Raw genomic sequence first — 24,326 nt, 5'->3', positions numbered from 1 at the left:
AAGTGGGCAGCAGTGTCTTAATTGTGGATGTGTGTTTTTAATAAATTCTATGAGGAATTAGGAATTTATTTTTTTTAATTTTATTTTATTTTTGAGAGAGAGAGGGAGAGGGAGAGGACACAGTGAGAGGGAGAAAGAATCTTAAGCAGTCTCCAAGCTCAGTATAGGGCTCAACCTGGGCATGACCTAAGCCAAAATCAAGAGTCAGACACTTAAACAACTGAGCTACACAGGTGTCCTAAGAAATTTGGAATTTTGATGTTAATTCTTCTTTTTTTAAAGTTTAATGTATTTATTTTGAGAGAGAGAGAGAGAGAGCGAGCACAAGCAGGGGAGGGGCAGAGAAAAAGGGAGAGAAGAATCCCAAGCAGGGTCCATGCTGTCAGTGTGGAGCCCCGTGTGGGGCGAGACCCCACAAACTGCAGATCATGACCTGAGCTGAAATCAAGAGTAGGACACTTAACTGACTTAGCCACCCAGGTGCCCCGATGTCAACTCTTAATCTATACTTACTTAGGTTAATAACGTCAAAATATTTAAAGGACTACATTTAATATAAACATGTACATACATATATGTGCATATAAATATGACATCAATCTTGGCATCTACAAGTAAACTGACCTTCAAAATTTAGGAAGGCTGAGGAAAATTACTCTCAACTCTCCTTCCCACCTCTCCACCCCCGTGAGACCTCCTCTATCCCTCATACATACCAAGGGCAGTGATGATCCATCTTAAGAACACATCTAAAAACAAAGAAGCATAAGAAAATCATTAAAAAATTCCCCTAATGCTAACTGCTCACAATTTTCTCTTTCTTTGGCTGAAATGTTTACCTTTAGAAATAACATCTTAGAAAAACCAATCCAGTGAACATTAGGTTACAAAAAACTTCTGATATTTCCACAAGTACTTTTTACAGGTGAGAAATAATGATTTTTAATAATGGGAATTCAGTTGAGCACAGTCAACTGCCTCGAACCACATCAAATGACATTTTAATACACTGATACGGTACATATAACACCACGTAAATTAGATAGGTCCAGTTTACAGATTAGCTGAGGGAGACAAAATGAAATACAGAAATCTCTATGCTATTTTAACCACATTCAAGACATAAAAATAAAACTTTAGGAGCAAATATATTAAAATAGTAACAGTGATGGGCTCGTAGGTGGTTATTTTTTCCACATAATGCACAAAATTTTATTCCATGGATAAGCACTATTGTGCTTTCGTAATTTAAAAAACCCTTCCAGATCTGCCTCCCCACCAATACACGTAATCCAGATTGGATAAAGCGAGACCACGGAGCACCCCAAACACCGCAGCCTCCCCCAGCTTCAGTCGCTTCTCCTGGTTTCAGCAAGCAGCTGTCACCCACGGCCTGAGAGCAGACGGTCCTCCCTGACACACCATCGGGAGAGGTCAGTGTTGCCTAACTCCACGTCACAGTGTTTATGTCATTCACCTCCCTTCATCTCACCCCAGTAAGTGGGGGTGTACCATAGACACTGAGAGAGTTCACACTCACATAACCTTACTGCAGTATATTGTTCTAACTGATCTATTTTACTATTAGCTACTGTTGTTAATTTCTTACTGTGCATAATTCAGAAGTTCTATTTTATCGCAGATATGTATGTACAGAAAAGACAGAGTCTACACAGTTTCAGGCATTCACTGGGGGCCCCGGAACACATCCCCAGACTGGAAAGAGGGGCTGCTGGCTGTAACGTAAGAAACGAATAAACTAATACCCAGAATGTTAAACAACCTGTGTAACTAAAGTTCACGGACTAGCAGAGATACCTACACTGTACATCTTTCCTCCAACATGCTATCTTCTCAAAAGTGCACACAAAATTTTTCAAATTTTTCTGGGGACAATGTCACAGACAGTAATTGAAAACAGTATTTTTGTGGTTTGTTAGGTTTTAATATTAACAAGAGAAACAAGAAAAGTGTCATGATAGTCTTTTTAATCCAGGAGATAAAGTCATCTTTCTCAAAGGGGTTATTACTTGCTCATCAATATTGCATTAAGTGTAAGTATAGGAAATCTACTTAATAAAATTCTATCAACTAGTACAGGAATGAAGATTACTTCAGAGTATATTCCAGCTTACATAAGTATTTTTGTTAGCCCAGCAAACACAGCAAATAACTGGAGAGCGTGAAGTGTTTTTGCTGAGTATAAAGCATATTAAGTATTCCGTCCCCTTCTATTCTCCTGTCACCTATCTGCAGTGCTCGGGTTAAATGAAAACAAATGAGTAATACTTACACTTCACATGCTGAGCAGTGATGCGCCCGGTCAGGTTTAATCAACTGACATTTTTCACAGTATCTGATGGCTACATTTCGGAATTAAAAAGAAATTGTTGAAGGATGTACAAGCTTAATTTGACTATAACATTTGCTTTCATTCTTTTACAAATAACTGTGAAATTGACAATAATTAAAATAATTTTTTTAATGTTCATGTTTTTTTGAGAGGGAGAGAGTGTGCACATCGCTGGGGGGGGGGGGGAAGGGGGCAGCCAGGAGGGGCAGAGAATACCTCAAGCAGGCTCCACCCGATGCAGAGCTCAACTCCCAAACCTGAGAGCTGGACCTGACCCACCGAAACCAGGAGTGGGAGGCTCAGCCCACTGGGCCACCGAGGAGCCCCGCAAAAGCTACTTTTTAAACCCGTGATTAGGGATGCACACAGAGGCGGCCACAGGACACTTAGATGCTAACTGTTCTCCACCCGGCGGCCTCTGAAGCAAACACGCTTGCCGACCTGGCCGCAGGCAGGGGCCTAGGCCTCCGGGGAGCAGCTGAACGTGTTCCAGGCCCGAGCAATGAAATGCAGGCCCCACGTGCTCTCCTGGTGCAGCGGGCGTCCTCGGTGCTGCCGGGGCTACAGGCCACTGCCGCCTTCCCTGGGACCCAGGTCAGCCCACCGGTCCCCTTGCAGCTCACGCTCGCTCCGCCCGGGTTAAGCGGAGCCCAGAGCGGCTCCGGCAGCGCCGCAGCGGGGACCCCGGGGCGGCGCTGTCCGCCCTGCGAACTGGGTGAGGAATGAGAAGAACCAGCTCCCCGGCCCCAGCGCGGGCGCCCCAGACAGGAAATACCCGCCAGTCCCTGACACCATTTCCTACGTTCTGGTGGTTTTTTGGGGTGAAAGAGAGTTAAAAAGCCTGAGTTGCTGCCTGTTTCTTGCAATCCTATTTGTTTATTTGAACCTATTTTCTGTGCCATTACTGTTTGTTTCCTAGCTCAGAAAGTAGGTTAAAATAAAAATTTAAATTAATGATACCCTCTAAGTAATGCATGGGCGCTGTTACGTGTTTACAATCTTTTTGGAAGGAAATCTGGGAGTATCTATAAACACTTAAGATGTATACGTTCTTTGACCCAGGATCTCTACTTCGAGAAAATTCTATACACGTGTTCACTATAGCATTGTTTTTAATAATAAAATATTATGAAGTACTTAAATTATGTAAATAGCGAAGCATTTTATGATATATCCTTATGGTAAAATACTACACAGACTTTAACAAGAATTTTCCATACAAAATACACGTGTACACTAAACTGGAAAAATGCAAATAAAGCAGATGAAAAAAGGCAAATTCTAGAACAGTTTGAATATGCAGCATGTTTCACATCTCTATGGGAAGTAAGCATATGTATTTTTTCTCTTCACAAATCCCAACAAAATGCATCCACCTTCCAGATGTGAATTAACATGTAAAAGAGACAAAGTGCAATTTTGAGGCACGATCCAGGTAACTGAATTTGTATTGGTTAATATCCATCCACTTTAGTTGTTGAAATACATTAATTGTATGTAAGTTTTGCAATACTCTGCCAAGCATAAAAAATGTCTGCAGGGACACCCAGGGTCCCACTAGGAACAGTGCCAGGGTGGAAAGGTAAACTCATTTTTCATGTGGTGCCCTAAAATTTTTTTTTTAATCACGGCATGTGTTACTTTTATAATTTCAACAAAAGTGTCTTTAAGATGAAGAGGATGTATACAACTATCCACTTCTTCTTCTTTTTTTTTTTTTTTAATATTTTTAAATTTATTTCTAGGAGAGACAGAGAGACAGCGTGAGCAGGGAAGGGTCAGAGAGAGAGGGAGTCACAGACTGAAACAGGCTCCAGGCTCTGAGCTGGCAGTCAGCACAGAGCCCGACGCGGGGCTCGAACCCACGAACCGCGAGATCATGACCTAAGCGAAAGTTGGACGCTTAACCGACTAAGCCACCCAGGCGCCCCATACAACTATCCACTTCTTAAATGAGTAAGCCATGCTACACTCAGGGACTTCCAGAACCACCTCAGCACGGGGGAGGTAAAGCCAGACATTGTAGAAAAAGTTCAGCTTTAGGACCGTAGAAATCTCCTAGCTGATCTCTCCATTCAGCTGATGAAAAACACCCCAAAATCGCGAGAGAAAGCAATCTGTCCAAGGCCCACACAGCTGAATTAGTGCCCAGAGGAGGATCAGAGTACTCATTTTCTTTTCCTCTACACTTCCACTCAAAATTCTGAGATGGTCATTTGGCCCTGAGATGAGACTAGACAGCACAGACCTTATTTTCTTAAGTTTTTATTTATTTATTTTGAGACAGACAGAGGTAGTGTGAGTGGGAGGAGGGCAGAGAGAGAGGAACAGAGAGAGAATCCCAAGCAGGCTCTGCATTGTCAGCACAAAGCCCAACGTGGGGCCCGAACTCACGAAACCGTGAGATCATGACCTGAGCCAAAACCAAGAGTCAGATGTTTAACCGACTGAGGCACCAGGCGCCCTGCACAGACGTCTGAGGAAGACTTCTGAAGGATTTGATGAGCGAGTAGACAGAGGACCTGAGGAAAGAGAAGCCATCAGGAAAGTTCGGTTTCTGGCCCAGGCCACCTGATGGATGCTGCTGCCAACCACAGGAGTAAGCTCGCGGTGGGCGGGGGGGGGAGAGTAGGGCAGGGTGTTTTTCATTTATTCACTCTCTCATTTGTTCATGCAACCAGTAGTGTATTTAGAGAGTTTCTACCATGTGACAAATCCTGCTTGCTGGCCTTCAATTCTGAATCGAGGAATCCAGTTTTGTTTGGCTTTGGAGGTTTGGAGAACAGGTCACTCGAGGACAGTTGTCCTGGGGGAGCCTGGGAAGATGATGGAGGAGGACCCCAGATGGCCCCCCATGGGTACGCACAGACAGCAGACACACTGGTGCAAGGAACCCAGAAAATGAACCAAGCAGGGGACGCGGACTCGGAAGGCGCATGCCAAGAAGAGTGACGGCGGTGGGGGGGGGGGGGGACCTGCAGCTTTTCCCTCTGAAAGCCCAGGAAGAATGCTGCGGCCCTGGTGACACATGGCTGACAGGAGGCCCCCGGGTGGACAAGAAATCCTCCTGTGTAGCTTCAACCCCGCCCGCTCCCCCGACACGCAAGAGCGGGTCTGGAATGTGACTGCCAGGGTGACAACATCCTTGGATCTGCTCTAATTCATGTTTAGAAAAGTGAACTCATTCCTGGAAACTATCAAAGAAAACAAATGGAGACATAAGAAACTAATGATCACAACGTCATAGTGTCAGAATTCTAGAATTGAAAACAAAAGGTGAAGGAACAGCATGAAAAGAATTGGAGCAAGCCGCCCTCATGAAGCTATGAAATAGAAAAATAAGGGGCACCTGGGTGGCTCAGTTGGTTAAGCATCTGACCTTGAATTTGGCTCAGGTCATGATCCCAGGGTTGTGGGATGGAGTCCTGTATTGGGCTCTGCACTGAGCATGGAGCCTGCTTGAGATTCTCTCTCTACCACCTCCCACCTCTCCCCCCTCCATCCCCTGCTTGTGTGCTCTCTTTCTAAAAATAATAATATTAAATTAAAGAAAAAGAAAAGAAAATTAGGATGAATAATCATTCAAGGATGCAGAACAGAACTAGAATAGAAAAGCAGAAAGAAGAAAGCTTTTCAAGAAGTCAGAATGGCAGAAGCCACCGCAGTCAGGTAGGGAGAACGGAAGCCAGCTGTCTGGAATTATGCAGGAAGGAACACAGGCCCTGGGCATAGACTGCTCACAAGAAGATCTAACTCAAAGGGAAGAGAAAATATAATGGTGGTTAGAATAGCATCAGAACCAATTTTTTGTTGTTGTTGTTAAGTTTATTTATTTTGAGAGAGAGAGTCTGTGAGCCAGGGAGGGGCAGAGAGAGAGTGGGAGAGAGAGTCCCAAGCAGCCTCTACGCTGCCAGCACAGAGCCTGATGTGGGGGTTCGGACCCACGAACCGTAAGACCATGACCTGAGCTGAAGTCAAGAGTTGGATGTTTTTTTTTTTAATATTTTTATTTATTTCTAGGAGAGAGAGAGAGAGAGAGACAGCGTGAGCAGGGGAGGGTCAGAGAGAGAGGGAGACACAGACTCTGAAACAGGCTCCAGGCTCTGAGCCGGCAATCAGCACAGAGCCCGACGCGGGGCTCTAACCCATGAACCGTGAGATCATGACCTAAGCGAAAGTCGGACGCTTAACCAACTAAGCCACCCAGGCGCCCCAAGAGTTGGATGTTTAACCAACTGAGCCACCCAGGTGCCCCTAAATTGTTGTTTCTAAGAGAGATACACTTTGGTGATACTTGAAAGCAGAAGGAAGAAGTTGGTTATAATTTATTAAGTGGAGAAGCAAGAATTTTAGGAGCAAACTGGGGGAGAAGAGAAGAAAAACGTCAGCAATCTCTACGCAAATATAAGAAAGGACGAGGAGTGCCTGGGGCGCTCAGTTGGTAAGTGTCTGACTTGATTTGGGCTCAGGTCATGATCTCACGGTTCGTGAGATTAAGCCCCGCGTCAGAACCAATGCTGACAGCACGGAGCCTGCTTGGGATTCTTTCTCTCCCCCTCTTCCCCCCTTTTCTCTCTCAAAATAAGTAAAATCAACGTTAAAAAAAAAAAAAAGAAAAAAAGGACAGGAACGCAGAGACCAAGAGGACACTGATGAGCTCTGGCGAAGCCAGTCTGTGAGGCTGCTGGCAGCTCACTGTCCCGGGAGCAGCAGGGACCGGTCACCAGGCAGCTGTGAGGCCAGCTCTCCCCCTACGCAGCCTGTGGCCCTGGGTTGGTGACTCACTCTCTACGAGTCTCAGTCTCCTCTTCCGTAAGTGCAAGTAATACCAGGTGTAAAGGATATCGCGCAGCTTAAATATAAATCTTCCGGAACAGATCAGATTCTCAATAAATCAGGTGTCATTACTAGGATAATAAAAATGATTATTTCTAATAAAACAGAAATTCAGACTTGTGACGGGAAGCATCGTGAAGGAGAGAGAACCAGGAGGAAGAGGAAGGACACACGTGGCGGCTGGGGTGGGGGGAGGGGCTCATTCAACAAATACCTCCAGGAGAATTTCCTGACCGCAGAGTCTCAGAACGAGGTCGAGGGGTGAGATAAACAGAAATAACTATGACGCAGTGATCTGTGATCCACAAGGTAAGAGTGTGGGAAGTTCCGAGCAGACTTTTAAAAATCACCTCTTGTTCAAGTGAACAGAATTGGATGAGAAGAAGTAGCCTCTAAAATCGTAAACTGGATTAAAGAGGGAAAAATCATCATTCTGGGAGGAGAAGAGACGCGTAAAAAGGTGGAGAGACAGTGCACTGGCACAGAGTTGCTGCGGGCAGTCAGCGCGGGGTGAAGGCAGAGAGGGACGCTGGCTGCACGCTGTGGAGGGGGAGGGCTAGAAAGACTATATTTTGTTTGCTGAATAGATAATAGTATGTCCACGTGGTTCAAAAAGACCAAAAAGGAAGTGAGTGAAAAGCCCCCTTCAGCCCCGAGCTCCCTCCTGTGGGGGCGGCTCTGTCCCTTCACCTCTGGTCCATTACGGTCCACTGCCTATAATACGTTTCTGTAGTTTTGTTTTGTAAAGAACGAATGGCTACTACTCCTATAATAAGAAAAAGGAATAAAACTCCCCCGAAGTTTGGAATTCTAAGCAGCAGAAATGCAGTATAAAATGGCGCTCAAGAGCTAGGCCTCTGCCTGTCGTCAGAAGGTAGGCGGTAAATCCGTAAATCCCCAGGTCCTGTCGCTCGGGGGCTCTGCAGCCCTCACTGCGCCTCGTTTCGTCACCTCTCAGGTGCGGACAAGTGCGGCACCCAGCCCAGAGGTGTCCCGGGGACGGAATAACCACCAGCGGAGTGTGTGCAGCAGGATTCTGGCGTAAGGCTGCACAGCTGAAGGGTACTATTCAGATTAGAGGAAAACCATTATAATTAATGAAAAATAATAGAGCTTCAAGTGTAAAGATTTAAATCGGTGGCTATTAGCTCTTCAGGACGCATGTCCTGCTCTGAAAACCAGATGACCTTGCTATGAATGGGCTACTCTGAAAGCTACATGTACCCACAACTTTGCATGTTGTCTTGGAATTCATAAATTCTTCCAAATCTTGGACTCTACGTTAGGAACATCTAATCTACAGAACTAGAAGTACAAATAATTATCGTAAGCCACACTTTTCACCTCTGAATATAAAAGAGATTATTTTATATTAGCTATCATTTACTGAAAACTTACTACTATATGCCAAGATCTACACTAAATGCACATCTCATTTACGTATCTCACTTAGTATTTCCACTAACCCAAAGACATAGATATTTTTATCCTCATTTGAAAATAAGAAAGCAGCACTTAGAAAGTCAGTAACCTTCACTACACCAGTAACAGAAAAGCTGTGGCCTGACCTGATGTTCGTGTTTCTGTCATGTATGGCAATACGTTAGTCATGCAAAAAGAACAGTATTAAATGCATGAAAAATTTTAAAGTCAAATACCCCCTTCTAAAATCCTGTACAAACTTGGTATTTCCTTAGTCACAACCTGCATGTAACTATAGAAAGGTAAAGCTCCCCTCGGAGCTCAGCAGTGTAGTGGGTTCTAGAGCCAGAGCACCTTGATTTTATTCCAATTTTTCACATAGTATTTATATAACCTTGAAGAAGATATAAAACCTCTCTGTGACTCAGTTTCCTTCTCTGTAAAATGAAGACAACAGTATCCACCTCTCAGGGCTGCTGTGAAGTTTAAAGGAGCACGGATATAACACGCAGAACTGGGTAACTGTTAGCTATTATATTACCTGCTCTTTGAACAAACATCACTGAAAACAATGCCCCACACTGACGCGACCAGACTGGTCACGTGCAATTGCATCCCTAGCGTAAGACTCTCACCCTGAGAAAAGGAAGGTCCGGAGGAGTCACCCATCTCAATGTCGGAATTGGGACAGTGGAAATACCAATGGCTTTGGAACCAGACAAACCTGAGTTCAAACCCTGGCTCTCTGGGGCACCTGGGGGCTCGGTCAGTTAAGCGTCAGACTTCAGCGCAGGTCATGATCTCGCAATTCGTGAGTTCGAGCCCCGCGTCGGGCTCTGTGCTGACATACACTGGAGCCTGCTTTGGATTCTGTGTCTCTGTCTCTCTCTGCCCCTCCCCTGCTCATGCTCTCTCAAAAATAAATAAACGTTAAAAAAAATTTTTTTTTTTAATTCTGGCTCTCTCAATATTAGTTTTAAAAACTGAACAGGGAGCACCCAGGCGGCTCAGTCAGTTGAGCATCTGACTTTGGCTCAGGTCAAACTCATGGTGAGTTCGAGCCCCACACTGGGCTCTCTGCTGTCAGCCCAGAGCCCGCTTCAGATCCTCTGTCGTCCTCTCTCTCTGCCCCTCCCCCGCCTCAAAAATAAACATTAAAAAAAAAAAAACTTGAACAGGCTTCTTCCCTTTTGTGTCTTTTATTCCTCTCCATTCTAAGTTAGCACATTTTTGATTTAAAAAAAAATTACTCTTGTGATGACACACAATATTAAAATTCAAACCAGAATTTCCAAAAGATAGTGTGCTAAGAATAACAAGTGTAATTTTTAGCCATGATGTCGAGTTGGGACAAAAAATGCAGAGAGGCTCATAGTGAGCCCCTTAAAACATCCTTACCAATATATGTACATATCTGGACGTATATCTGAGATACCACAGAACATACAGAACACAGGAAAATCTTGTTCTTGAAGACATTATCTGCAGCAATCACAATATCTATTTAATAGTCAAACCATGCAGACATATCTCGGCAGGATTAACCATACTTTAAAAAGGAAAGGAAAATTTAAGACTGGTTTTTCTTACTCCTTGAAGCTGATGTGGTATAGATAGGTAAGTCCCGGGCTGCTCTTTTCAAAATTTCTTGCTGTCTTTCTTGGCTGAATTCCTTTTCATAACGTTCCTTTTCAGAATTGGACAAGTAGAACTATAAAAGGAAAAATAACTATTAACTCTTTTTAACCCCATGATCATGAACTATCACACTCAGAAAGAGAAAGTTTTATCCAGAACACACAAAACACATTTCCTTCCACAAAGGCAAACTTTGTTTTCAAATTTAAGAAGCTAAATCAAGTACATTTTAACAAAACTACAAACCTTTGACAGATTAAAAAATATCTGCCCTCTATTCTAATGATGGGAAAGAATATGAACTAGAAAACTTTGTTATCTTTGCTTTTCACAGACAAAATTAAACACCGCCCAACCAAAAAGGGTTAAATATATACTTTCTATTGGTAAAAACTCTGGTGTTTGAAAATTAGTGTCAAGAAATTTTTAATTTCTGGAAGGATGTCAGAAGATTCCCTTGCTTTGGGTAACCGGTTAAATCACGGGCATGGGGGCTAACTATTTTCTGGCCAAACACCTCAATGAGGACAAGTCATTCTTTCACTACTTTGTTTTAGCTTTTAAAAAGCTAACCAACAGGAGGGCCTTCTGCAAAATGAGTAAGGACATTCAAGGCGAGCACAGACTCCTTTTCTCAAGGAGCGATTCCTTCATGGAGTTATTTCCAGTTTCCATTTCTTAAGTCTGCATTCCCACAGTGTGGCCAGCCTCCAGTTCACGTCCTCAGACAGCATTTTCCCCACAGAGCACCTGCGCAGAGCTGCGCCCCTGGTCAGTGCGTCCATCCCAGCATCCCAAGGACCCTGAGTTTTATGCCTCTAATTTCATGCAAACAGACGCTTTCCGTTTCTATCCTTCTTTACTTCGCAGAATTTCTTTTTAAACTAAAAGTGGCTTGAGACTTGCTCTTGATCATGTCTTGTATTTTAATTATACGGTTTCTCAATTTTTTACTTACAGGGTTTTGCTTGAATGGAGTTTTATCTTTTTATACTCAAGTATTTGGACCTACCTGCTAAGTCACTACCAAACCTTCCATACCCCTGGTGCCCCTTCATCGTAACGGCAGTCTTAGCTTAGCGGTGCAGCCTCTCCTGTCACCAGCAAGGCAGCAGTCCGTCGGAAGGAGTTGAGGAACTTCCTAAGATCGCACGTTTACTCACAGAGCTGATGTGAAGACTCAAGTCTTTTGAGTTTTACTCCACACGGCTAATGTAAAATAAATGTTCTTGATTTTCACAGACTGTTACTCTAAGCTGACCAAACACCACAGTTCAGGATGTCGAAGTCCATTATTGAGATATCCTCACCTGGTCCCCACAATCAAATCGTGATGGCACAAAAAATCCCCAAATGACTTACAAGGCATAAGGAGTAACGCAGACAAATAAAAAGGACAGAAAGTAGTCAGCAAAGATTTCCCTAATCTTAACTTGGACTCTGGGGGGTCACTTATCCAACCTCCCAGGCAGGTAGGAATCTTCAGAAAATGTTTCTGAGATTCGCTCCCTCTTGAATCAGATACTGAAATACTTCCCTACTTTGCAAAACGGCCCATTCTCTTTTAAGAGCATTGTACCTTGCAGCTTGTTTGAATTACAAGTTCTTCCCTGACATGACGTGTGTCTGAAGCACTCACAGTGGAGTATAGGGATCATCTGGTATGAGGATAAACGTTCCTTTGGAAAGGAGACATTCTAATCAAATTTTACAGTTTCCTTGTAAAACGTGAACAGATTCCCCTGGACGGTCCTATTTCTAGCCAGGCCTCGACATCACTACTCTTCCTTAAGGACTACGGTTATAAACTATGAAACATTTAAACAAAATGAAAATCTCACGAGACACCAGAATTTTAGATGAGGAATGAACCCCCCCCGAAATTTTTTAATGGATTCGAGTTCTGAAATTATTATTATATATCTAGTTTTCATTAAGAACCGTGAATATAATCCAAACTATAAAATGCCATTATCTTAAGTTCAGTGTTCAGATGGTTCAATTTCAATATATATGAAATACCAATTAAGAAGGAGGCGTTGCTCAGGGTAACGGGAATCCACCGGTGCGTAACAATGTAGCCCTTCCCTCCGAAGTCAAATCCGTATCTATAGTCCAGCTGGAATGTTAGCCGTGCCAATAAAGAATCGGCTAAGTACCCGGTGTGATAAGGGCTCCCTCAGGGGCGGGTAGGAGCGGCCAGTGAAAGTTTCTTGGAAGAAGTGGTGCCCGTGCCGGGTGACGAGAGATGAACAGGAATCTTCCAGGAAAACAAGGCGGCAGAGAATCTGGGTAATGGAGCCGCACACAGAAAGCACAAACGTGGGAGAGCAGCAAGGTGCAGTCAGGGCAAAACACTCCTTGGCTGCTGAGGCGCAGGAAGAGGCCGTGCAGGGGGCGCTGGTGAGATTTTAGTTCGCGAGCGCCCTGCGCGCCGCGCAAACCAGCCTGGCTTTCCCCTCGGAGCTGGCGGGCGGCCTCTGCAGGATTCTCAGAGAGCGATGGGGCCACGTTTTCTTTTTAGAGAGAGGACGCTCGGGGCGGAAGATGCCTGCCACCTCCTAACATGCTCCTCCTCCTCACCACTCACTCAGTCACGCGTTTAGCAATCTGCCCATCAGAGATGAGGTCCGATTCTGGGCAATGGGGATAAAGCAATGAACAAAGAGTCTTCCTTCAAAAAGCTAATACTTCAGTAAAAGAGATACTGTACTAACTTATAAAGGTCTCAGTTTAAGTGCCACTTCCTGGGAGGTCTCCTTGGCCACACTACCTAAAGTAGCTTTTCTCCCTAGTAGCTTTTATTGTTATGCTTTCCTACATGATCATGTTCTTATTCTAAAGTTACGCAAATGTGGGGCGCCTGGGTGGCTTAGTCGGTTAAGCGTCCGACTTTCGCTTAGGTCATGATCTCGCGGTTCGTGGGTTCGAGCCCCGCGTCGGGCTCTGTGCTGACTGCCAGCTCGGAGCCTGGAGCCTGTTTCAGAGTCTGTGACTCCCTCTCTCTCTGACCCTCCCCTGCTCACGCTGTCTCTCTCTCTCTCCTAGAAATAAATAAAACATTAAAAAAAAAAGTTTAAAGTTACGCAAATGTGTCACAGTTGTCACCTGCTTACCACCTGTAAGGACGTGTCTGCCCTGCTCTTTTAACTCCCGGAGCCGGCACAGTCTGGTAAACTGTAGGTGCTAAGTTCTTGCTGACAAAGAATGAAAAATATACCCAGGGGCGCCCGGGTGGCTCAGTTGGTTCAATGCCCGATTTCGGCACAGGTCATGACCTCCTGGTCTGTGAGTTCGAGCCCCGCGTCAGGCTTGCTGCTGTCGGTGCAGAGCCCACTTCGGATCCTCTCTCCCTTTCTGCCCCTCCCCAGCCCGTGCACGCGTGTGCTTGCTCGCTCTCAAAAATAAAACCGTTAAAAAAAAAAAAAAAAAAGAAAAAATAGCCATACTTTTAACTTCCCTAAAAATGTAAAGTTTCTGCTTTTTAGATTCAAACAACCTCCCTGGGTCTGATTCCCGCGTGTTTTCCTAACCTCTCAGCTCCCTGAGTCCTTTCAATGCAGTTCCGTCAGGAGCTGCCTCACAGCTCTGTAGTCACCAGGAGGAGCGACCTTGGCGGCCGGCCCAGAGCCACAAACCCCTGCTCCTTCCTGGCTGTCACTGCAGCTGGACTGAGCTGGCCCTTGATGACTGCATAATTAACTCATTCAGTAGCAAGCACCTACTCTGTGCTACGCAGTGGGGGGAGGGAGGTAGTGCAGGACACCATAAAAATGATCTCTGCCCCCAAAAAACAGACAATAGAGTGATGCACAGCAGTCAGGAGGCAATTAGGAAGCTGGACGGTAAGTTCTATGATGGGGAGGGTGGGGGCCGCCGCCGAGCTTCTCGGGACAGGGGAGCGTGCAGAATGGGAGTGCGTGTGCAGGCTTAAGCCCTGGGCCGAATGCTACATGGATGCAACTTGACAAAACAACCACCAAAATAAGTAAATAACATTTAAGTGGCACTTACTATGTGTTGTGTAGTCTTCTGAGCCCTTTACATACACTATTAACCACATACTATTATTATAAACATTACTAACCACATATACTATTAATCTGTTCAATGTTTACAACAATCCCGTAAGGCATACACGACTATCCATCCTCCTCATTCCACAGGAGAGAGGGGGGTACAGAGAGCGGAGGCGAGATTCCGGTGCCGCGCAGCCAGGAGGGAGCAGAGGCACAGAGCTGTTGAACCCGGGTGGTCTGCAGCCAGTCTGAGTCCCTCACCTCTACACTGTACTGCTTCTCAACAGTAGTACCAACCAGGTTTCTTAATCTATTTTTTCTTTCCTATAAGGAGAACCATCTACTTCTGCACATGCTCTATTTTCAATGGGCATCACTAGCATTCAATGATCAAGTAAAATTAGTTCCTTTCCAACTCAGAGCTTAAGATGTAGATGGACGTTTGTAACGTAACTTTAAAGTAGACTAATTACTACCAAATGTCTAAAGAATGAAGAAACACTAAGTTTGAGCGATGTGTTCATTGCTAAAATAAAAGCACTCAACAGAAAAAAAAGGGCAAAAACCGTTTGGCATTTTCCTAACGCTGAATTACATACAACATAGGGCCCAGGCATCTCCCTGAAAGAACGCTATGTGTAGGTCTGTAAATACGCATGTGTGTGTGTGTGATATATACGCAGTAGAATGTTCATGGCAGCCCTAAGCTGGAAGCCCCCCACATGTCCTTGCCCACGGACAGCAGACCACTTAAATAATCTGTTATTTACCACAACTGAACACTAACCCATAATGAGAATGAATGCTTCACAACTACGTACAACAACACGGATGAATCTCGCAAACAGAATGTTAATGAAAGAAGCCAGACACACAAACACACAGAGTGTAATGACTCTGTTTACATAAAGTGCAAAACCAGGCAAAACAAACTGATGCTAACGGGGGGCAGGAGAGTGGTTTGCGTGAAGGGGTGAGTGGAAAGAGCATGAAGCGGCATAAAAGACGCCAGGAGTGTCCTGCTTCTGCGGCCGGGGTGGTGGTGACCACAGGGTGTTCGGTGTGTGACTTCAGCAACTTACACTTACGGATGTGCTTTTCTGTGTGTGCGCTCTATAAAAAGTTAAATGAAAGCTGGGATTATTTTTAAACTTATGGTCTATAATTTTTAAAGAATTTGATATGAGGGGAAATAATTATCATCATCACCTAATATCTGATTGCCGACCATGTAGCAGCTACTATGTTCAAAGCTTTACGTGAACGAAGCTCACTTAAGCCTCACAAATGTCTTACGGAAACAGGCACTATCCTTAGCTCCATTTTCCAATGAGGAAACCGAGGCTCAGAGACATTAAGTAATGTGTTAGAGCAGAAAAATCACACTCAGGAAATCCTAACACTGGAGAGCACATTCTTCGCCATCTAACTATACCGAACGTCAGTCAGCTATGTCAAGGCACGAGAAACATACTGGTCTTAAAACTTATTCTACATAAATATCTACTCCCATTATTTTCCCAGCGGAACCTCAGGTTAGAAGAAATACTAACCATACTAAAGTATAACACACGGGACCCCTACTCAAGTTGTTTCCCGCGATCAAAACTCTCTTTAGTTGCAGCACATGCGTTCAGGCCTGAGAAAATACGTTAAGGTGTCTAAAAATAAACTCCATGCCTCTAAATCAGTTCTGTCCTTTAAGATTTTTTACTCCAATAATAAAAAAAAGTATGTCTGTAAGAAAATACAGCAAGGCAGAAAAACACCAGTATAAGCAAACTTTAGCACTATCATTGATCTTAGTGTGCTATGCGGGTTGTACCTGAGCCCAGGCTGGTGACTCACGTTCACGATGTGGAGTCACCAAGCAAGTTCATGAACGGAAACAGAACAAATGCATTATGTAATAAAGTTTTAACGAAGGTAACACAGGGAAAATAATTCCATAATTAGCTACAGCATTTGGCAATTTACCAACATTAAATTTACCTCTTTGGAGGGGGAAGCGGGAGATGTGAAAATTGTCATCCAATAGGACCATACAAACATAACAAAGAACAGATGGAAAGCCACAAGGTAAACAACGGCCTTTCCTGGTAAATAAAAACAAATAACATTTCATTGAATCCAGGTGAAAACAGGAAGAAGCATTACATTAAAACACAATATTTAGGGTCAGGAGGTTTAATCTAATAAATAATTAAAATCTACTGAAGACATCAAATATGTAAACTCTGTTATCTGCATGACAAAACATTACGAATAGGTAGAATTCCTGCATTTAAGGGTTATCAGCCTCATTTATAAGTAAAGACACCTCCTCCTCACTGTATTTCAAGCTCTTTCTCAAAGTTACATTGTAGATGATTTAAAAATTATTTAAGGCAGAATCCATCATTATGAACATGAAATCCAAGGAACTATAAACCGAAAGTAATACCAGAGGTTCCCATCACAGTGAATAAAGAGTCATCTAAAAACTTAGCTCCTGGACTGTCCAGAAAAGTCATGCTGTCCATTCTCCTTTCAACATAGGGTGAACCCCAAAATTTTCAGCCACTTAAAAGTCCTGCCATAACTGTTTCCCAAGTAGATTCGTGTATCATTCTAACATCCTCATCTCCAAATCTTAACTCACAGACAAAATTCAGAGCTTTTTGTTGTGTTCTGCAGTGTTTCTATGTGACTGTAGTAGGACTGGTTTCCATAGGAAACAAGGACTATTTACCAGGTGCTTGAACTCTTTTTGCATTTGGAACGGGACACCACAAACCCATTGAACAAAACAAAGTAGACACAAGCATAAAAGTTTGCAATTCTACTCATTTTTAAAGTTCAGATCAAATATTACCTCTTCCACGTAAGCCTTCTCCATGACTCTGGGAATCTATTACGTCTTCATACTATACTCCCTCCCCCCGCCCCAAATCTGCTCAGACTTCAGTTAAAGCCCTTAATTTGTTTCATTAAAGTTAGCTGTTCAATACTGATGGCCTAATACATGCAAAACATTTAAAACAGTGCCTGGCACATAATAAATCCTTAATAAATACTGGCTATTTCTTAAAGTAATCTCTACACCCAACGTGGGGTTTGAGCTCACAACCCTGAGATCAAGAGTCGCATGCTCTACTGACTTAGCCGGCCAGGCACCCCAGTACAGGCTATTATTGATTACTATCCAAGAATCTTAATTGCCTTTCAAAATTTGGTTCTTTTTGCATGTTCCCTATTTCAGTGTTTCCCAAGTTTAAGAAGTGATAAAAGTTTTCATTGGTTGGAGTGAAGTGAGAAACACTAAGAACAATGTAGTGAAGTTTTTATAAAGCTAACATGTATTGAATTCAAAGTGCCATTCTTCCTTTGGTCTGAGGTTATTTTTTCTTTCACTCGCAGTTAAAAAAAGTTCTTTCTTTCTTTCTTTTTTTTTTTTAAACAATTAACACTCATCTGACCCAGCCTTTTCTTTTGCAGTGACATTGGTGTGTGTGTGGCTGGGGGCGCAGAGCCACCAGTCTGCAGCTCCCTGGCCCAGGAAGCCAGGGCCCAAGGAGTCCTCACGTCGCACGGGTAGTCAGCACAGAGCGCTTCAAAGTCCAGTTCCCAAAATCTCTTTCAAAGTAAACCCTCTCTGTCGGTATTTTCACTCTCGATGTCACGGCTCATAACCTGTGGCTTATCTGGTTCACCGCCAGTGCCAACGGGTCTCTGTGCCTCTGGCCCATCTCAATGGCAGGTGTGAGAAGTGTCGTTCACTGTATCACCTTGGCTGTGACCTTGCTGGGAGACAGCTCCACTGCATGGCTGATGTATGCTGTCAACCACTGGGACTTCCTAGTAACCACATTAGACCAGAGTGACTCAGGTCACCAAGTCCACATAGTGACAGCCTTCCTGAAGGTATATAATGGGCACCTTATTTCTAACTCTCCCGATAGTCGTGTAAGGTATTCTTTCAGTTTACAAATGTGAAACCTGGGGCTCAGAGAATTTAATGTCTTGCCCGATGTCACTTAGTAAACGACAAAGCCAGAATTCAAACCCATGCCTGCTTGATAAAAACCCACGGTTCTTTTCACTATGTCATACCTAGAAGTGTGTTTTCCTTCACTTTCCCCATCATCTTAGTAACATTCGATTTCAGAGCCAACATCTGATGCCCAAATGAAATCCTTCCCACAGCCTCCATCTATCTTCAAATCTGCCTTCCTCTGAATGTCCACTAAAACTGATTGTCATCCTCATTGAAAGTTCTGGTTTCTCAAAATATCTGCTCCCTTCAGGTTGAACCCCATGGACTACCTAATGTGGATACATTATCAGGCCTTCATTTGATTTTCCTTTGGAAAGTATACAGGAGCTCAGTCTCCTACAGTAGTTATACGAACACGGAGGCATTTACTGAGTCGCGGTATTAATTTCAGCTCGCTCGCTTCACCTATTTATATTTTTGCCTGGCCCCCATATTCAATCAAGTTTGTCATTCTTCATCTGTATACTACTGTATAGCTTTGAGATAACTGGTAACCTTGAGGTGCTTTAAACTTCTTAATCATTTAGTTACTTACAACTAAAGTCGGCACATAAAACAATATCCTATCAAAATATTTTTAAAGACATTTAAAATATTTTTAGAGTTTTTCTGCTCTCCACAAGAACAAAATGGTTTCTGCTTTAAAAAAATCTTAACCCTCAGTAAAAAAAACAAAACAGATAAATCTCTTAGCATAATGCCTGAAATATAATAAGCACTTAACAAATGGAAATTATCACATTATAATGTAATGAAAAACACTGCTTTTATTTAAAAAATTTTTAATGTTTATTTTTAATTTTGAGAGAGAGAGAGACAAGCAGGGGAGGGGCAGAGAGAGAGGGAGACACAGAATCCGGAGCAGGCTCCAGGCTCTCAACTGTCAGCACAGAGCCCAACCTGGGGCTCGAACTCATGAACTGTGAGATCATGTCCTGAGCCAAAGTCAGACGCTCAACTGACTGAGCCACCCAGGTGCCCTGATGAAATTACTGCTTTTAAATAAATCAGAAATAATGTGACTACTAGTAAGAAAACTGCTGGTCACATATATATGCTCTAAACCATTGGTTAGAAGTGACAAAGTAAAATGTTAATTAACTAAGCAAATTAAATCAAAACAAAAAAATCTATAAATCAAAAAGTCTGATTCAAAAATCACTTGTAAATGAATTTAAAAAAAAACAAGCAAAGAAAAAAATTCATCAAAAGAGTCTTTGAAAGACATGGCCAAAACAGACCCAAGAAATAATGAGACAAGTTAGATGTTCTTTTATAAATACTTCAGAAATCCTCTGCTTTCTGTATCTGTGCTATAAATAGGAAATAGTCTTGATTTAAAGGAAGAAAATCAAGCCTACCCAGGGTAAGTCTATATTCCTCCTCAGCCCTGGCTAGAGCTGAAAAATTAGATTCAAAGCAACTTGAGATTTACATGCTTAATGCCTGTTTCCAATAAGAATAAATATTTATTAATAATTTCTAACTCTTCAACTGGTTTAGAAATCCTCTGGATTTTGTACCTCAAATCAAATTTTATTTTTGAAATCTGATCTCAATAACTTAATATTTTATTTTATCCTGGTGAGATACTGAGCAATGATTTTTCCCTCCAGGCATTATCTTCTTGACTAGTTGTTACAAAAAAAGCAGAATTCCCTTTGAAAATGAACTAGTAATACAATTTACAAATTTAGTTTGGTTATTTTGTAAAATGTCTGTGAGCAGTATTATTTTCAACAAACACATTATCAAGAGAACCATCAATAAAGTTTGGGCATTATGACACAAAATCCCCTCCTCAACCCTAGCTAGAACTGACAGTAAAAATCTTTGGGGCGCCTGGATGCCTCCGTTGGTTGGGCGCCCGACTTCTGATTTTGGTTCAGGTCATGATGTCACGGTCCTGGGCCCTTGCGTCAGCTCAGCGCTGAGGGTGGAGCCTGCTTGGGACTCTCTGTCTCCCTCTGCCCCTCCCCCCACATGCTCTCTCTGTCCCTCTAAAATAAATAACATTAAAAAAAAAAAAAAAGAAAAGAAGAATCTTTGAATTACTACTATCAAAAGTTCTGAAGAACATACAAGGCATAAATATGTACATAAATATATCAAAGAACTTTGGGTAGTACGTGCCTTACAAAATTAACAGCTACTCCAGTTTATATATATAAACACTGCAAATGAAAAGATATTGAATAGGAATTAACCCAATACTGTATCTCCTACTTAAACTTTAAAAACAAAGATTTTCTTTCTGAAGACAAAAACACATACAGTCATCACTAAATAAAAGCATGAGGATACCATAAGCATTCTACTTAAATTGAGACTTAAAGTGCCTTACCGTTTTCTTCATTTCCAGAGAGAGTAACTAGAATAGAAGAAAAACAGTGAATAAATAATATACTGTAAACATTTTGTACATAAATGTTATTTCAGATTAACTATTCACCTTAACATCTTTTTCGCACAAATAAAATTTAGTTATAATATATAAACACAAATGCAAATTCAGGATTGCACACTTTATTTATTTATTATTTTTAAAATATAATTTATTGTCAAGTTAGCTAACATACAGCGTATACAGTGTGCTCTTGGTTTTGGGGGTGGATTCTGGGATTCATCGCTTACATACAACACCCAGTGCTCATCCCAACAAGTGCCCTCCTTCGTGCCCATCACCCACTTTCCCCTCTCTGCCCCCCCCCTTACCCCTCGGTTTGTTCTCTGTATTTAAGGGTCTTTTATGGCTTGTCTCCCTCCCTCTCTGGTTTTAACTATTTTCCCCCCTTCCCTTCCCCCATGGATTTCTGTTAAGCTTCTCAAGTTCCACATATGAGGAGACTGCACACTTTAAAAGCACTAAAATGCTAAACATAAAATTTTTCTTTCTCATCTACCAATCACATTAAGATTTTTTTCACACCTTTGTTACTTTTAAGCCTCTCAGTATGTTTATAGTTATGTTTTCTTTAGCTCTTTCCTTAAAGCCAGGACTCTCCTGCACGGGACATACTCACGTGCGCATTCTGGGATGTTCTTACCGAACTTCGTGAAAACTATACTCAAGACAATTTGTCTTTCTCTATAGAAAAACATAAAGGAAACTGTCCCTGTAATTTTTACAGTGCCTTTTATTCCTAGCTTAAAACCCTGGGAATTGCTATCTATTCCTTCTCTCCAGATGGTCCAATGGCCTCTAGGTCCTGTCAATTCTGCTATCCAGGCCTTTTCAAATCTGTCACCTCCCTCAACTTTTCCCATTGCCTTATTTCAGCCCCTCTTCAAACATAATGGCCTAAAGAGACTTTGAAGTATCGCTTTTAACTCACCGCCAGCACATTTGATGGCTGGATCTTCTCTAACACCTCCCAGTTCTTTACAGAATAGAGTCCAAAATCTTCAGGGTAGCAACCACAGGCCCTCAGTGCTCCACCTCTCCAGTCTGTCACTTGCCCATACCTGTAGTCTAACTGTCTCGAACAAGTGGCAGTTTCCTAAATGCATCCAGCAGTTTCACATGTGCTGTGTGCCTCCCCAATTCATACTCCATGGCCTAGTTTAAATACTGCCTCCTTTGTAAAGCCTTCCCGAGTCCCTCTTTAGGCAGAGCAGACACTCCTTTATATCACCACTGCTCACTCTTCCGACTTTACTATGCCACCTTATTTTTTTTGCAATTACTTGGTGATATGTCCTGTCTCTCCCTACTGGACTGCACAGGCGTGGAATCGGGTCTTAGAATCGGGTCTTAGAATCATTTTACCGATAAGTAAGCGAAGGCTCAAAATATCTAAACGACTTGCTTAAAGTCACAAAACTAGTACATGTAGTGTAGACAGGATCTGAGTTCAAGTCTACTTGGACTTGTGTTCTTTCCTGTCGTGTCTCTCACCTTATTCCCTGTTTTAGTTCTAAAGCCTGGCATACAGCAGCAATGCTTAAGAAATGTTTGTCAATAAGCACTTTTGACTAAAATCTGTTGATAAAAGAGACAGAAGTACCTGGATACTTCCTTTATAAATTAAAATATATCTACTTCAATCCTCAAACCGGCATAATTTAATGAGAAACACTAACAAAGTATTCCCACTGAAGTTTAGGAACAAAACAAGCAAGTTCGTGATTTTTGTTTTAAAGCATTGTTTTAGGGAGGCTTCTTCACCCCCAGCTCAGACAAGTCAGGCAGAGCACTGGGATAGTTACACCCTGGGCTGGGCCCCCTGGCCTCACAAAGCATTCCCCATTTATGCTAACATACACTAAAAATATAATTTTCATTATTGCCACAATGTGAAATGATTGGGAAGCACTATACAAGCCACACAATTATGAGAAATAAACTAATGGGAGAAAAACAGAAAAGAAGCAAATGTATCTCTAGTTGCAGATTATAAGACTGTATACCTTCATAGCCAAAGAAATCTAACTGAAAAACTATCATACACGAGAGGTGGTAGGAGTCTACAGACAGCAGCAGCTTTCCCAATGTGCATGCAATCACCATGGAGAAATTACAGCTGAAGAAAGGTTTTATCTATAAAGCCCCCTAAAAAGGTAACATTCCTAGAAATGGATATTAGAACGGGGCAAGATCTACACAAGTGCTCCCCACACAAGTGCTCCCCACAAGCCTCCACTGATTCCGTGGGGAGGGAGGCTTCCTTACTGCCGCTGGGAAGTGAGGCCTTCTGCCCAGGCCTTCACCTGCCCTGATCCGGACCCCCCCGCCCCCCCAAGGAAAGTGGAGGAGGAGATACCAGAGGGTCCCCTGTTACGGCTGGCCAGGGGCAAGTCTTAACCCCACACTCAGGCTCTGCCGGAGAAAGGAGGGGACAGGGTGCAGTTTTCCAAAGTTTTTGGCTGAAGCAGGGCAGCTGCTGTCTAGTTGTCTTGCTAGGTTGCCCTTCTCCCGGTTTGGCTACAGAAAACCAGCTTGACTTGGGTTTGGGTCTGTGCCCAGCTGATCTGCCTCTCTCTCTCCACATTTTACAACCTGCTTTATGCACAGTAGGCAGGGGTTGGGTTGTACTTAGCAGGAAAAGCGTGTTCACTCGTCCCAGAACCAGAAACTCCGATGCGTTTCTCTGTCCCGCAGAGCGGTATTCTACGGTGTGGACGGGCCCCAACTTATGTACCCATTCACCAACGGGTAAGACATTTGCTTTCGGTTTTTGGCTATCGTGACTTGACTGCTCACACAGAAGCCTTTGGGCGGACGTATATTTTCATTACTTGGGTCAATATTAGCTAGGAGATTGCTGGAGCGGTGTTTAAGTGTACCAGGAAGAGCCACGCCGTTTTCAAAAGCGGCTGTATCGTTTTACATTCCCCACCAAAAACGTACCAGTTACAAGTGGCTCCACACCCTCATCGACACTTGGAACTGTCACTCTTTAAACTTTTAGCTATTCTAAAACCATATGGGGACACCTCACTGTGATTTGTGTTCCCCTAAACACTAATGGCGCCGAATATCCTGTGACGTGCTTACTGGCCAGCACTACACTTCTGTGCGAAGCTGCGGGTTGAAATTGTTGGCCACTTTTTAGTTACCAATTCCCTTAATATTGAAGGGTGGGCCCTTTATATCCTGGACATAGTCCTTTAACAAATATATTGTGCAAATATTTCCGTTTAGTCCATGTTTTATCTTTTCCTCTATTTAACAGTTTTAAAGAGCAGAACAAATTTATTTTGATGAAATCCAATTTATCTTTTTTTTTTCTTTTACGGGTCATGCTTTGTGCCCTATGAAGGAAATCTTCACCAACAACAGGACACAGAGATTTGCTCGTATGTTTCTTTCTTGAAGTTTAATAGGTTTTACATTTAGGTCTGTAATCTATTTTAAAAGCTGATTTTTAAAATTATGGTATTAAAAATATGGTATAAAAAGGGTTGAAATGAATCTTATTGCATTTAGATGGCCAAAAGTTCCAATATTTTTTAGCTGAAACTATCCTTTCCCTATTGAATTGCCTTGGAACTTCTGACAAAATTTAATTAAAAATTAAAT

The 24,326-nt window shown here is 42.8% G+C and overlaps 1 protein-coding gene across 4 annotated transcripts in view; it reads right to left on the bottom strand.

Moving 5' to 3' along the window:
* The window catches only part of ZDHHC20 (zinc finger DHHC-type palmitoyltransferase 20), a 68,497-nt gene that overhangs the window by 21,062 nt on the left and 23,109 nt on the right, over nt 1–24,326 (bottom strand). For all 4 annotated transcript variants that reach the window (XM_039255669.1, XM_039255643.1, XM_039255651.1 and 1 more), the window contains exons 2-6: nt 20,649–20,675; nt 16,261–16,364; nt 10,202–10,322; nt 2,294–2,363; nt 717–749 (exon numbers count right to left, since the gene is read on the bottom strand). In XM_039255669.1, coding sequence (XP_039111600.1) covers nt 717–749; nt 2,294–2,363; nt 10,202–10,322; nt 16,261–16,364; nt 20,649–20,675 — 355 coding nt within the window. The remainder of the gene's footprint in view (nt 1–716; nt 750–2,293; nt 2,364–10,201; nt 10,323–16,260; nt 16,365–20,648; nt 20,676–24,326) is intronic.

Source organism: Hyaena hyaena, unplaced genomic scaffold (assembly GCF_003009895.1).
Source record: "Hyaena hyaena isolate Hyena2069 unplaced genomic scaffold, ASM300989v1 scaffold_11, whole genome shotgun sequence".
Taxonomy (NCBI): Eukaryota; Metazoa; Chordata; class Mammalia; order Carnivora; family Hyaenidae; genus Hyaena; species Hyaena hyaena.
Note: the sequence above shows the minus strand (reverse complement) of the source record. Positions and strands in the feature narration are given on the sequence as shown.